Source organism: Aphelocoma coerulescens, chromosome 4A, assembly GCF_041296385.1.
Source record: "Aphelocoma coerulescens isolate FSJ_1873_10779 chromosome 4A, UR_Acoe_1.0, whole genome shotgun sequence".
Taxonomy (NCBI): domain Eukaryota; kingdom Metazoa; phylum Chordata; class Aves; order Passeriformes; family Corvidae; genus Aphelocoma; species Aphelocoma coerulescens.
The window spans coordinates 17,862,925-17,877,680 of NC_091018.1; the positions used below are offsets into that span (position 1 = coordinate 17,862,925).

Consider the following 14,756-nt stretch of genomic DNA (forward strand, 5'->3'; position numbering starts at 1 on the left):
CACTTTGTAGCATTAATTTCATTTCTACTCCCGACAGCTCTAGCTTTGGAATTCTTTATTTGGTTTGATGTAGGATCTGTGTTCAGCATATGTCAAAGATCTTCCAGGTCTGTTCCCAAGCTTCCCTCCCACCTCTTATCTGCCTGGGCGAATGACCAGTGATCCAAAACATTACTACATAAAAGATCATGGTCAACTGAAGCTACTAAGAGAAGGCAGAAGTTGGCAGCATCAGATATGACAGCAGGGACACGCTTTTCCCCTCTAACCCTCCTGTTCCAGGCTCCTGGAATACGTGTAAAGCAGTAGGACTTCTGTCAAAATACAGAGGGAGAAACAACATGTTCCCTAGGTGTGTGCTCTCCAAAACAGGAATCTTCAGGTGCTGCTCAGCCCCACCACTGATCCACAAGTGCAGCACCTGCAGACACAGCACTGCTTTGCACCAAGCTGGGGCAGGTAGAGTCCTGATCCTGGAGATGTGCTCTGTGCTGCAAGAGAAGAGGCACAGCCAGGACCTTCACTGAGGGGCAATGTAGGGCCACCCTTCAGCCTGGAGTAGTTCTTGAAGATTTTTTCATGTCTCTTTCCTGAAGGGTCTGCATTTCCTCCTCACTCTAAAGCAGCGAGTTCCTCCAGCAGCTGCTCTTTCTCCTGCTGCAGCTCCTGCACACGCTGTTTGTTCTGTTCCAGTCTGTCCTCCAGCCACTGCAGCAGGGGCCCACTGATGGCAGACATTTGGCTGCAGAGGTTCTTTGTGAACACTGCAAAGAGCAACAACCCATCATGCCAGGGCAACACACAAAAGACTCGGTGCTACAGCACCCCCAAAGCCAACAGACAGCCAAGGAAACCTTCCACCATCCTGGCCATGGCAATGACATATCTCCACAGGAAGGTCAGAACCAGCAGCTTCCAACATGGAAACACCATTTCAGTCTGACCCAGGCAGGGATGACAGACCTACAGTGAAAATCTGCACACAGCTCATCACTGATGCTAATTAATGTCTAAATTTAGAAGCATCATAGAGTGCCTCATTTCCTAAACGTGTGAGAATGGACAATGGGGTAATAATTTAAGAACAGAAGTGGGATTAGGACTCACCCCATCACACTGGCAAAAGGAAAGATGTCACACCCATGTAACACATATAAAGTGCCAGGAGATGGAAGTGTAAATACAGGGCAGCCAGACACTACTTTAACATTCAACAAATCCCAAATCCCCTTTCCTGTTCCAACAGAAAAAATAACCTAAACAAACCAAACCCCAAAACCCCAAACAATCCCAAAGTCTTTTGTCATTTTAACCAATTCTACAAAGCCTGAAGGATACAACATCCAGGAACCCCAGGATTAGGGTGTTTTACGGCCTTTGACATTTTCATTTTAAGTATCTAATAACAATTCTGTTCCTGTGTAACAAGACTTCACCGTTTTGATTCTGGGAGCAGCACCCTGGATTGTCACATGCAAGGAATCCTTACCTGAGCCATTATGGATCTTGGTTACAGAGTCAAGATGTGTGAGGCTAAGGGAAGGAAAAGAAAGCAGGTTAGAAACAAGACAGCAGGGAATTGCTTATTAAACCCAGGCAGTAAAACCAGCTGCCCAGGAATCACAGAGCAGACCACAGGTACACCTAAACCTCTTCACTTGCTGAAGCTGTGCACATTCACAAGGATAACAACCCATGATCACAAAACCCCAGAATTCTGCTGATAACCCCAGGCTCAGGTTCTACAGACTTCAGAAAGTTCTACAGAGGCACGTGAGCTGCTAATCCTTCTTAATTTCTACATCTTTGCCAAGGCTTTGGTACTCTAAGTACAGCAACAATAGAACAGGTCAGCAAAGACAGCCTTGGAGAGGGGCAGAGCCCCAGGGCTATTACCTGTGAATTCTCCTGTAGGCATCCTGCTCTTCTTGGCAAAGGATCTTGGGCAGCTCCACAGCTGATTCCAGACACACTTTCCCAATGGTTTCATGGGGGACAACATGAATGGGAATTTCAATCCTTTCATATCTAAAAGGGTATGAGATATCATTAAAAGAAGCAAACAAAAAAATTACTTCTACAACCTTCTAACAGTCTGTCCAAGGCCTGGCAGTGCTGCACATCCACTTTTGGGAACACATGCCTGAGCTGACAGGCAAAGGGAAGCATCTTATATCCACATACTTATCTTGAATTTTAATTGTAAGGTGCAAACCTGAGGGTTTGACCTCTAGAGCTGGAAGCAAAAAGGTGGGGCTGCTACGCAACAAATTGCAGCACAAATCCCCACCCTAACCTCAGCAAATCTGAAGAATAAATTATCTAGGCTAAATGAATCACTCCTAGTCTTTAGATTCTCTTCCAGCAGCCTGCAGGAGCAGGAGTCAGGAGACCCTGTGCAGGCATCTCTGTACATTTACTGCTCACAACTGAGAAGCCACTTATTAGAGACAACCCAGAGAAAGGACAGACAAGACAAAATACAACTAGACATAATATTCTTCTGCTGTACTCACTCTGAGCTCTTCTGGGCCTGAATAGACTGGAAACAGGTATAGAGAATTCTGCCTGTCTAAGAGAGACAGCAGAAAGTCAGATTCCAAAGGCAAAAAACCATCTAAAACCACACTTTCCTTTAGGAAGCAGAATATGCTTTCAAATAGAATCCCAGATGTTTTGCTATGATTTGCTTGCTGGACCTGCTTAAAGCATATCTTGATAAACCCTTTAATGATGAAAAACTCTCAAGCAGCAGCTGCCTGGACAGCCTAGACCTGACTGTCAGCTTATCTCACACGACAGCCACACCTCCTGGAGAGGCTGGAGCACAGAGGGGCAGAGCTGTGTGCTGGGCTGGATACCTGAGGGAAGAGCCCTGCCCCATCTCAGTGCACACACTCTGCAGCTGCTGCTGCCGCCCTCCTGGACAGCCAGGCTGTGGGGCAGCACAGAGGAATTGTCACTTGTTCTCCTGTCCTTGGGATCACAATCCAACCACCACCATTCCCACTGTGCTTCCCATGTGCTCCCAGCAGAGCTCTGCCCTTCTTGCAGGCTGCACCCAAGGACTTCAGCTCTGCCCTGATGTTTCTCAGGAGCACCTGGAGGGTTTGTTGCCATTTTTAAGTTGCCTACCTTGGTGTTCTTGTCCTCAATGAAGCAGGAGAAGATCAGCCCTACAAACCCCTGGTCCATCATCTGATACATGGCCTGAGTGCGGACATCTGCAGGCACAGAAATGACAGTGAGACCTGCCCTGCTCACCTGCAGGAGTGGGAAATGATTTGCCATCTTTTAAAGGGTGATCTAAAATTTGGGAACAAATGTCACAAACTTTATGTTTACATCCTTACTCTGGGTGATTAAAGTTTAAATAAAAAACTTGATCCAATTTAAAATGTAATTAAATAGCAAATCTTAAAAATAGAAGATGAGCTCACAAAACCAGAAATTATCTCACAGCCAGCCTGGTGCCACAGGTCACCATAAAGTCCAACACGTACAAGATACTCATGTACTTCTTCTATGAAAGTTTTCAGCTATGCACTAACATTCACAGATGTCAGAAATCGTCACAGCAGGCCCAGGATTCCCACAGCTTTTTTGCTATTCCCCACCCTCAAGGTCTATTTTATCTATTTGGAAGAACAACAGTAGCTGATTTGTGACTCCTGAGTCATGTTTGAGTCCTCGGAGAGCACACACAGGAATGGGGCCACACTGGCAGGGGCCCCTGAAGCCCACCCAGACAATCTGGTCCTACCAAGGAATGTTTCAGACTCAGAACTGTTCTAAATGTGCAGCTCTGGTACTCCAGTGACTGAGTCAAAGGATCAAGAGCTGGGAGTTTCACCCAGAGCCCAGCTCAGGGCTGCTCTTACCGACGTGTGAGGGCCAGACAGTGATGTGGGGGTGGGAGTGGTACCAGCCCACCACCCTCATGGGACGTCCTGTCATTTCAGCCAACCTGTGTGGGAGTCAAGGAGCTTTGGGAACCAAGAGACAAAGGGAAGAGCTGTACATACAAGGAAAAACAGCAGAGTTTTATAAGTTTCTTATGAGTCAGCAGAATTCCAGATCCCTTTGGAGGGGTGATAAGACACAGTGCAGAGAGCTGATGGGAGCCTCTTCCCCAGCACTATCAGGAGTCACTGCTGCAGAAGCAAACTCGATTCTGTTTGCCTGTGGCAACAAGCAACATTTCAGCAGCTGTTCAAACCAGCATCCCCGAGTGTGTGTAGAGAAGAGGCTCCCCAGTGCAGCACCTGGAGCCTTGCTGACCTCTCACCTTCCACTCAGCCTCCCTGCTGAACTGCCACCCCCCTCCACAAACACACTGCAGTTTTACCTGTGACCAAATACAAAACAATGATCAGAAATTTATAACACAATTCCACTGCAGGTGCTGGAACCAACAAAGCCTCCAGAGAAAGGCAACTGCCAGCACAGCCCTCCCAGCTGGGCAGCTGCAGGAGGGAGCAGCTGATGGCTTCAAGCCAGCTACAGGTGTAAAACACAGCACCTGACAAGAGCTCTGAGGTAAAGCACTGGCGAGCCTGCTGCTGTCTCTGCTAAAGGATATCTCTGCTTCAGTGGAAGCAGCTGAAAGCTGCTCTGGTGAGATCTCCACACGGTCCTTCCTCTTGTCAGAGCGGCGCAGGATTATCACCGAATGGATGTGGACGATTCGGCTGGTGTCAACCTAACGACACAGAGGGGAGATCAGTCAATCCTCTCTAAAGAAACAATCCCCCGCAGGGCACGGCCGGCTGCTCTGAGCATCACAAGGCACAGGTGTGCACGCCGGGGCATGGGGACGGGAAGCTTTCCTGGCTCTGAACTTCGACTCTCCCAGGAGCTGACCTACGCGCTGGCGGCTGCTGGGGCCGCAGACGAGAGGGGTGCCGGGGCCGCTCCGTGCGCGCTGCCGGCGGTCACAGCCCGCGCCCCGCCATCCCACGGCCCCGCGCAGGCCACAGCCCCCATAGGCAGCCCCACCACCCGCCCCTCCCCGGGGCCGCCCCTCCGCGGGCGGTACCTCTCCGATGCAGAGCCCCATGACCTCCTCCTTCTCGGTGCTCAGCGCGTGGTTCAGGCACACAAGGAAGGCATCCGCCTCCAGGTGCACCGCCTGCACCGCCATCTTGCCTTCCCCGCCCGCCTGCCCCCCTCGCCCCGCCCCCTCAGCGGACGGACCAATAGCAGCGGCGCTCGCGGGCCCTCTCAGCCAATCGGCGCGGCCTCCGGCGAGGGGCGCTGTGCGGCGCGGCGGAAGGGCCGTGCCGCCCACGGGAGCGGCAGCGCCGGGGTTCCGCCGCTGTTCCGCGCGGCGGCCGATGTCCGCGGCGGGCCGGCGGGGGGTGGTAGGGCCGGGCCTGAACGGCACGGCCCGGCCTGATCCGGCTTAACCCGACTCGGTTCGACCCGGGGTCCGGCCTCCGGGGCCTGCGGGCAGACGCGGGGAGGCGGCGGGTCCGGGGGGCGGGGGAAGGCTTTGCGCGGCGCACGCGGCGCGGCGGTCACGGCGCGGGTGCAGGTAGGTCATGGCGGGCCCGCCCGCCCGCGGCCGCCTCACGCCCAGGGCCGCCCGCCCAGCCCCGCCGCCCGGCCCGGCCCGGGGGGGACGCGGTGGCTGTGGCGATGTGCTGCGCCCTCCTCCCGCCGCTGCGGCCGCGCCGCCCGGCCCGCCATGGTCGGTCCGGTCCCACGCCCGTACCACACCCCCTCTCCTCCAGCCCTTCCTGCCCGGCTTGGCCACACTGCCCCCCCGCTCCCGCTCCTCGGCCCGGCTCCTGCATCCCTTCCCTCGCCCTCCCCGCCCTTCTGCGTGGCTCCCCCCGCATTATGTCCATCTTTTTGTCTTCCTGTTTTTTTAGATCCCACCAAAGCTCGGTCTGCCCTCCCCACGCTGCTGGACAGCCCGGCTGGTCGGTGAGCATCTGCTACCCCTCAGTAGGTCGGGCAGAGCGGAGCGTGGAGTCAGAGGGGCTTGCTCCAGGCAGAGTAGAGTCCAAACCCCCAAGAAGAAGCTTTAGAGTGTCTCCACATGCCCTTAAGTCACCAGATCATCAGATCCCGAGTTGTTGCCAGAGCCGGGCTGGGTTTTTCAGGAAGGCTCAGCACTCTCGTAGCCCTGAGGTGTGCAGGCAGCTCTCATGCCCCAAGAGAAGGCCAGGCTGGCCAGCCTTGCTCTAGGGGCTGTAACTGTGTCAGCACAGCACTGCTGAGCCTCAGCAGTGCTTTTTCTTGGTGCCTAAATGGCAGCTGAACTCCCGGTTGCTTTTTAGAAGAGAAGGTGATAAAGGGTGGAGTTTGTTCAGCTCACTGAGCTCCAGCTCCGGGGTGGTCCAAGCAGCATCTGGAGTAATTTCTGTCACTGTTTCCATAAAATATTTTAATGTACCCAATTTAAAACCAAATAAATTGTCGTCACTACAAGCTGCATTCCTCCTCCTGGCCATTTTCACATTTATCCATGTATTATGGCTCAGAAATCCATCCAGGTCCCAGAACTGCATTAAACTTCTAAGACTGATGCTAAGATGGACAGAACATCTGCCAGTATTATTCCTGTCTGTGGGGACTGGGATTTGAATCTCCCCAAAACAACACTTTGAACAGCTCAGCCTTCTACAGTTATTTTGATGGCAATGTTAAAGTCTCAAAGGATGATGCTGCAATCCTGCAAATTTAAGCTGTTGGGGGTTTTGTTGGTTGTGGTGGGTTTTTTAATAGGTTATGAAGCAAGCAGCCTAAGAACTTGGGTTTAAAACTTGTTTAAAATATAAGTAAGCTCTCTTCTCCTCCCACCCATGTCTTCCTTCAGGCTTTGTTTTTGCTTTCTGATCAGACCTGCACAAACAGACACTGTGTATGTTTTCAGGTGCACTGTCTGAGTGTGTGCTTGTGGAATCTCCAGTTTCTTTGGTGTGTTTGGGTGCTGCAGACAGACCTGTCCCACCTCAACCCCAATTCCTGTCCCACCTCAACCCCAATTCCTGTCCCACCTCAAACCCAATCGACGGTTTTGCCTGACCTCAGGATTTTCCATGTGGCACTAACTGGGCACCTCCACAGGCCAGACTGAGCCTTTGAACTTTGCAGTTCTGGGGAAGCTTGGGACAAATCAGGGGGGCAAAGAGTGAACACACACATTAATCTCTGCCCATTCTGCACAGTGTCCTCTGCACGAGACCTTGTTCTGTTGTCCTGGATCTGTCATCACTGCCATCTCCACACACCATGAACACAAATGTGCATGTTGTGCTTTAGTCTGCCTACCTCTAGTTCAGCCAGGCTGAACCAGGTCAGTGTTTGGATAGGAGACCTTCCAGGAGAGTTTACTTACAGTAGGAAACACAGTTCACTTACTGAGACATATTTTCTATTACTGGAGCCAGGCTTGAGCCTTCTGGTTCTGGGCATGATGAGCTGTAGAAATTCCAGCTTTGAGTGTAATAAAAGCAAGTTCTTGGGCATTTCTGGTCATGATGGAACTTTTTGCAGTTTACTGCAGAGTAGGAGAGTATCCTGGCCAAATTCCACCTGGGGTGATTACGTTCAGCTGACTGAAAATGAGCAATGGCAATTGCTGCATTTCACTGTTGGGCAGAGTGATTTCCACAAAGGGGTTTAAATTTGTAAAGTGGCTTAGGGGTAAAGCAGAAAGGAAAAGAATTGCAGAAATGTCCCTTTAACCCTAATTCCTGAAGGCCTTGTGAGCCTTGTCAGACTGCTGTCACATTCCTCTAAATGCCAGCAATCCAGCTGGTGGGGCATTCCTTGGAATGCCTGTCCCTCATCACAGGATGGCTGTCAGAACAGTGGTGCTTTGTATAGGGCACGTAGACATCCCTGCACATCAAGCAAGGAAATAAACAGAATGGGAGGAAAAAAGAAGTAATAAAAGAACATTTAAAGTTTTCTTTGTGACGGTGCTGTTCAGGCTGATCCGTGGTTGGTGTTTTGTTCTCAAAAAGGCTGAGTGCTCCTTTGGCTCAAAAAGGTAGAGAAACACTGATGTGAGATATGGAAAGCATCATGGAAGAGTATTTTCTGTTATATATGCACCCCAATGTATAACAAATTTTTTTTTTCTCTCCCTGACTTTCCCTCCTTTATTTTGTACCCAGATTTTCTTGCTCCTGTTTGAAATATGCCTTATAACCTTACAAGTTTTCAGAAGACCACTGTGTTTCACTGGGATAAGGAATATTGCATCTGCTTCATAGCAGGAGGATGTTGTTTGTGTTACAGCTTAACTTTGTTCTACTTTACACCTAGATGAAGGATGAAGACTGTCTGTACCATTTTGATTACCTCTTCTAGGGTTCAAAGAGAATCATTTCCCCTGACCTCCATTTGCTAATGGCTCAGCTTGGTCTAACCTGCACACAGATAAACGTGCTGTTAAACAAAAGTTACAGTAGCAGGAACCACCTCAGTGCCCCAAGCTCCTCCGCCCGTGTTGGTGGCTCTCTGTGACCAGCCAAAAGCCGAGCGACGCAGTCCTGAGAGCTGCTCCCGAGGGGTTTGTGTGTGAACGGACAGTGCTGCCATCCCTGAGAGATGAGACACAGGACCCTGCAACCCGACAGCTCTGCGAGCTCCAAAGATGAGAGTCCTGCACACCGAGTTCCGTGCTTTGTCTCCAGAGTGATCTTCGTTCCTGTTAAGCTCACCTCACTCCTGGTCACGAGTTTTGCTTTTGGGATTTAGACCACCTCTTTTTTCCCCCCCTCCCGTTTTACACAAAGACTGTTAATAGGACTGTTAGTGGAATGAGCAAAGCCAATACTCACAGGGTTTAACTTCGCACCAATAGCACCTTTTGCCCCAGAATGCCTTACCAATGCCACCCAGCACGCGTGTCCCAGTGTACGACTCGGCCTGACGCTTCCGTTGGCTTAGGCACCACCTCAGCCTCCCGAGCTGACTTTTAGGGACATTTCCGCACGTAGCATCTCCTCCAGCGAGTCAGACACCACCTGTCTGCCAGGTCCGGGAGCTCTCTCCGTGAATGTGCTCAGAGCTAAAGAGGCCACGTGTGCACCCCGCGGGCCGATGCCGTCCACCTGAGCTGCGGAAGCGCCTGAGGGATGGCAGAGGGAGGGGAGGCTGGCGCTCCTCCCGTGCGGCTCTGGGTGCGGCGCGTCGGGGTTTACTGCGATGAGCACCGCAAAACCTGGCTCGTGACTGCAGAAGAGGCAAGTGTGTGCTTTGAGCTTCCCCGTGGTTGTAGCATTGCTGTTTCAGGTGCCTCTGCTGCACTGCCAGTAACTGCCTGCTCTGTTTGTTACTTTCCCCCAGGAGGAAGGTATGCTGAGGGCTCGGATCCAAAGAGTTCAGGTTCCCCTGGGTGAGGCGCTGCGACCCAGCCAGCTCCCCCCATCCCGGCTGCCTCACATGTGGCAGCTGTCCCAGGGTGAGCAGTACAGGGATAGTAACTCTCGCGTTTGGGAGATAGAGCACCATCTCATGGTAAGGATGGTGGCAACAATAGACCATAGTCATGCCTGTTTGTGAAGTCATTTGAGATCCTTGAGGGACGGCAAAGGACTGTTATTTTGTTGAAGTCCATTAGCTCAACCACAGTAACTGTAGACGTATTGAACTTTTCCTTGTCACTTACAGCTTGGTGGTGTTGAAGAACTGCTGCTTAAACTCGTGCCTGGGGATTAATATGGTATGTGCAGACATTACCCCTGCTTTGTACTGTGCACTGTTTACTCCCAGTCTTTCTTTAATATGAATTTTTGTCTTTCAGGAGCAGTGGCTCTAGGAAGATGCCATTGTCTGTTTTGTACAATAAAAGGTTCTCTCTCCACTGAAATGCAGCCACCTTTGAGGTGGAAGCAGTTAAAAACAACACACAGCAACATCACACAAGAGTTTAGGACAGGCAGTGAAGAGGAGTATTGTGACCAAGTGAAACATCAGGGGGAGTTCTAGGTAGGCTGAATGTAATTGCCCCAAGTGGAGTTTGGCCAGGATGCTGCAAATAATGTCCTAGTGATACTGGGAAGTGCTGTGGGCTGGTGACTTGTCAGAAACTGGAAAGGCAGCAGCTCCCAGCTCTGAGCAGAGACTGAACTGTGGCTCAGAGGGTTCAGTCTCACCACCACTTTCGGTGACAATGGTGCTTTCCTTAGAGGTCTCCCGTTCAACTACTGGTACCACCAGCTTTTGCTTGGCTTTTGATCTTACTCTGACACAGTTACAGGTGTCACAGCTGCAGAGAAGTCAAACTGAGTGTCTGAAATCCTGTTTCCTATGGATTTGAACATTGAACATTTGAAGATGGAGCTGTCCTCCAATCTGGTTGAGGGGTTCTTTGGACAGAGGGAGAGGATTTCCAAGAGACTTTCTCCTGAAACAAAATGAAAAAAGACCTCTTTGTTGGCTTGATGGGATGTACACAACTGAGTTGTTTGGTTGATTGTTTTTTAAATGCCTTCTCCAGATGCAGTTTCCTGACTTAGGACCACATCCTTGATTGTGTAAAGCTCACAGAGGTGGATTTCACATAAATATGTGTCTTAGTATAAAGTCTAGAGATAGAAAACTGTTAAAATGTAGTCAGCCATGTTAATTTGAATATTTTCTGGAATCTTTGTACATCCAAGTGGAAAAGGACACATTTTGACTAGAGAAAAGAAAACTTAGTGACATAAAATTTCCCATATTCATTGTCCTCATCATCATCTTTTAGCCAGACACAGAGTGTTCTTGTGTTTGTTGGCAGGCACCTGCAAGCAGCAACAGACGTTTTCTGAATGGTGACATTGGGGGAAATTGGGGGCTCTTGAAAGATGTGGCTGTAGGACATTGTCTTTCCCCCACCCCCTGAGAAGCACCTTGATTTACAGTAACATTTTCCTATCGTTTTAGTTCCTGAACATGTCCCGGAAGGATCCCTGCCAGAAACAAGCCTGTGAAATACAGAAATGCTTGCAAGGTACTGAGTGTCATTTTGTCTTTGGTGTCTTGATTTTTGGTGGAACTTAATTCTTTTAACTTAACCTTCTTGTCCTTTCACCTTGAGAAGGAACGGAGCACATTAGCATTGCCTGGTTGCAAAACGAACAAAATTATAACGTCTGATTTTAATAGAATTGCTTTGTGCTTAATTGTAAATAATGAGACATCATTAGTATAAAATAGAGCATTAGTAACAGTAATGTGCTTGGAGTGTTCTCCATGCTGGCAGTGAGATCCCAGGTGTATTTTTGGGACTCAGCTGTGGGCAGGGAGAGCTAGACATTATAATAAGCTCTCTTACAGCATGGTTTAGTGAGGGAGTAGGTGGATTGTATGGGAAGATTGCAGAGCTGCTCAAGGGGTGTTTTAAGAGCAGGTCAGACAGAAGTCTGTCAGGAACAGGGTAGGTGATGTGTCCTCGAGGTATGAGATGGTCTTCATATCCCCAGCATCTGTCTAGAGACTACCTTTTACTGTCCTCATGGTTTGGAGCATTCTCCCACAAAGGACTACCTTCTCTCCCTGTATTACTGCACTTAAAAGCTTGTGGTTGACCCTGTTTTGGTCCCATCTGAGACAATGTTCTTTTTATAACATTCATGGAGGTTTTTCCAAGTGTTTTGCCTGTGTAGGTTTGTGTACAGTGTTGATCTGAATGGTTATGTGTTGGCAGAGCAGCTCTTTGCTGCACGTACACTTTTCTGTGACTGCTGCTCGAGCTGTCATTTTGGAGTGCTGCTGTTCATGTATTGTGCTGTGGCGTTGTCTGATGTGCACAGATGAAGTAGCTGAGTTGACAGAGAGCAAAGCAATTTTCCCCTGTAAAAATTAAAGTTCAGAGCCTTAACTTAGGAATGCACAATCACTGTACCCAGTGCGTAGGACAGAGGGTGGGAGCCGGACCTTTGGGAGATGCTGGCTTCTCAAAAGTCATTGTTCCAAAAGATGGTGCTGCTTCCTCTGTGAGACTGAGTGCCCACTGTAAATCTCTTTTGTGTTTTCCTATCTGTGTGTGACTTTCAGGAATGCACCCTTGACAGATAACAGGGAGTGCCTGTATGTAGCCACAGTTTTAGAAACAAAGCTGCAAAGGTAGAGGGACAGTTAAGAGAGCCTCGGAGCACTCATCAACTGCAGGCTATGGCAGAGAGAGATCAGCTCTCCTCTCCAAGGGCCTGCCATGCCTCCTGGGCTGCCAGCTTGCAGCAATCACCATAACCTTTTTCTCAGGGGTGATCTCTGTGTTACAGGTCACTCACCAACCCAGTCAGGGAATTCATAGTCCAGTGGTCACAGCAGTGTGGTTTGCTCGTTAACCAGAAGGCATTCACTGCTGCTTTCTGGGCTCTCCATGGGTGCTGTGTGTCTCACATTATGCTGCTGTTGCTTCTTTTAATCTTTTGAAAGTCAGTGCTGCTGTGAGTGCAGCTGTGTAGTGGTTGCAGAGCTCATCCAAGGCAGAGCAGGTGGCTCTGCATGCCCTTTGTTTCTAGACAGATAGGCAGGTGGTTCTTAACTCAAACCAGACTCTGCCTCTTCCTGCAGGGCTCCTCTCCGAGAGCCTTTGCTCTGAACTAAAGAGAGATTTTTTGAGCAGAGAAAATGATGGAATGCTTGTAAGCAGCTGAAGAGCTGGGGTAGATGTGTTCCCTCAGGGAACAAAGCCTGTTCCTCTCCACAGACCTGGTGTCTCCTTCTTATTTTCCAGCGAACAACTACATGGAGTCCAAGTGCGAAGCGGTGCTTCAGGAGATGCGGAAATGCTGCGCCCGGTACACCAAGGGCAGATCCATCTGTTGTTCAGGGTTTGAGAGAGAAGAAAGGGAGAGAGAAAAGGTTAAGTTGGCTTCAGAAGGAATTTCCCCACCACCTCAGTAACACAATGCAGCTCCAGCAGGTGCTGGAGCATGGACTCACTTGAAGAGCTCGTGTGTGTTTTTTCAAGCCTTCTTTAGACTTTCAGAAAAGCCAGATTGCTCCTAGAACACACCGTTTGGCACACCAAAAAGTAAAACACAGTACCAACAGATGGCCTGGTTAACAAACTTTATTTTCTGTACGAACACATTATCTATGTTGCCTCTGCATCACACCTGTGAAATGTCAACTTGATGTTTTTAGGATGCTTACCTTACTCTAATCCATCCTTGCTCTAAAAATGGAGAATTGGAACCAAGTTATGCTGGCTTCTAGAGCGAGAGGTACAGGAAATGAGCTCAGAAGAGTGAGTTTAAACATGAAACAAACCCATCTTGACACAACAAAGGTATTGCTGCCACCATGCAGTAGTTCCAACCAACACTTGCCTGTCCAGTGGTTCAAGCTCAAGAATGGGAATCAGGTCTGATGATTGTTCCTAAGTCTTGCATAGATCATGAGTGACTACAAGTCACTTTGCCTAAGTGCCTCCGTTTTCCACTGGACAGAGCTGTTTATTTTATATTTGAATTGCCTACACGCTGCTATTTGCATGACAAAGATGTTACAGGAACATTATTTCAGGGATTGCTACAGGGATAGGATATTTTTTTAAAAAAGCAATATTCATTTGAAAGATCTGACTGTTGATACAAAATTTATAAATTTATGTCTAATTGAACACCTTTAAGCAATATGCTTTGAATCCAAGTCTAGTTAAACCTGCTGATACCCAAAGGCCTGTCACAGAGCCCTGGGCTAGATCCAAGAACTGACTTAGGTGCTGCTTACTGAACAAGCAGTTGTAGGCAGTTATTTTCCACACAGCATTCCAGACTCACTCCCAAGCCGGCTGTGTCTGGACCCCAGGAGAGATGCCTTTCCAGAAGCTCTCGGCCATGCAGCAGAATTTCCTGTGACCTGTAGGAAGAGCTCATAGACAGGTTCCTGCACCACCTTTCAGAGCTGCCTGTCTTGCTGTCCCCTGTAGCAGGAGTCCAGGCACCCAAATATCAGGCTCCCAACCCACTAGCCCTAACTCTGTCATTAGATCTAGCCGTAAAGGACTTTCGTGCTGTGAGCAAGTACAACTTATGAAATAGAGCTTCTATAAACAGACCACTGAGGTCTAGGCACAATAGTTGTGTGTATTGAAGCCTAGAAGAGCAAACCATCTGTATTCACTGCTCTGAAATAACATGGTACAAAATAAACAACTGGAACAAACTGTGGTCTCCGTTTGGTTGTTTTGTTGAGCTGCAAACTGGGCGGCTTGGCTGCCATTCACAGCTCAGGGACACGTGAGATCATCATGTTTAAATAGAAGCTGCTTGATATTTTTATAACTGGGGCTGAAGATCAGTGTAATTTAGGGCTTGTCTTCCCCTCCCACTGCTCTCCCTCCCCCTCAAGAAAAAAGCCTTAAAACAAATGGGGCTTTAGTGTCCTTCAAATTAGGGAAAAGTGATGACAATGTTGTGAACCACCTCAAACAGTGACAAGTAGCTCATTTTTCTCTTTTGCCCTATCTGAGCAGGAACAGTGGAAACAAAGTCACTAAGAGATGATAAAAAATATATATTTAGGCTTCTGTTGCACCTATGAAAAATAAATAGCCTTGTCTCCATGCCCATTTGCAGTTGCTCAGCAGATGCAACCCAGACTGACCCATCTCCTGCCCTAGAAGCATCCCACTTCTTGGGAATATGGGTGATTGGTGCTAGGATGATCAGCCCAGGTTACCTGCATGGCTGAGGGGAGGCTGTGGTGCCCTCATAGAATCTTTCAGGTTGGAAAAGACTTTTAAGATCCTTGACTTGAACCATTCTCCCACACTGCCAAGCTGACCACTAACCCAT

General features: G+C 49.1%; 2 protein-coding genes across 11 annotated transcripts; one reads left to right on the forward strand and one right to left on the reverse strand.

Moving 5' to 3' along the window:
* Positions 1-38: 38 nt before the first annotated feature.
* On the reverse strand, positions 39-5,164 carry BRCC3 (BRCA1/BRCA2-containing complex subunit 3). The gene is made up of 8 exons (XM_069015562.1): positions 5,039-5,164; positions 4,582-4,702; positions 3,882-3,968; positions 3,136-3,224; positions 2,517-2,572; positions 1,897-2,028; positions 1,490-1,533; positions 39-764 (listed from the first exon to the last, which is right to left on the reverse strand). The coding sequence occupies exons 1-8, from the start codon at positions 5,141-5,143 to the stop codon at positions 613-615; spliced, it is 786 nt and encodes a 261-aa protein (XP_068871663.1). The 5' UTR covers positions 5,144-5,164; the 3' UTR covers positions 39-612.
* A 117-nt stretch (positions 5,165-5,281) lies between these two features.
* Positions 5,282-14,125, forward strand: LOC138110533 (cx9C motif-containing protein 4-like). Of its 10 annotated transcripts, none has more exons than XM_069015566.1 (6): positions 5,282-5,417; positions 5,877-5,931; positions 8,133-9,316; positions 9,634-9,685; positions 10,891-10,957; positions 12,689-14,125. In XM_069015566.1, the coding sequence occupies exons 3-6, from the start codon at positions 9,099-9,101 to the stop codon at positions 12,856-12,858; spliced, it is 507 nt and encodes a 168-aa protein (XP_068871667.1). In that variant the 5' UTR covers positions 5,282-5,417; positions 5,877-5,931; positions 8,133-9,098; the 3' UTR covers positions 12,859-14,125. The 10 variants fall into 10 exon arrangements, 9 of the variants coding, with proteins under 9 accessions (XP_068871667.1, XP_068871665.1, XP_068871671.1 ...); XR_011150975.1 differs by lacking the exon at positions 5,282-5,417 and adding an exon at positions 5,436-5,536 and having other exon boundaries at positions 5,877-9,206; positions 9,310-9,480; positions 12,689-12,709; XM_069015565.1 differs by lacking the exon at positions 5,282-5,417 and adding an exon at positions 5,467-5,536.
* The last annotated feature ends 631 nt before the right edge of the window (positions 14,126-14,756 follow it).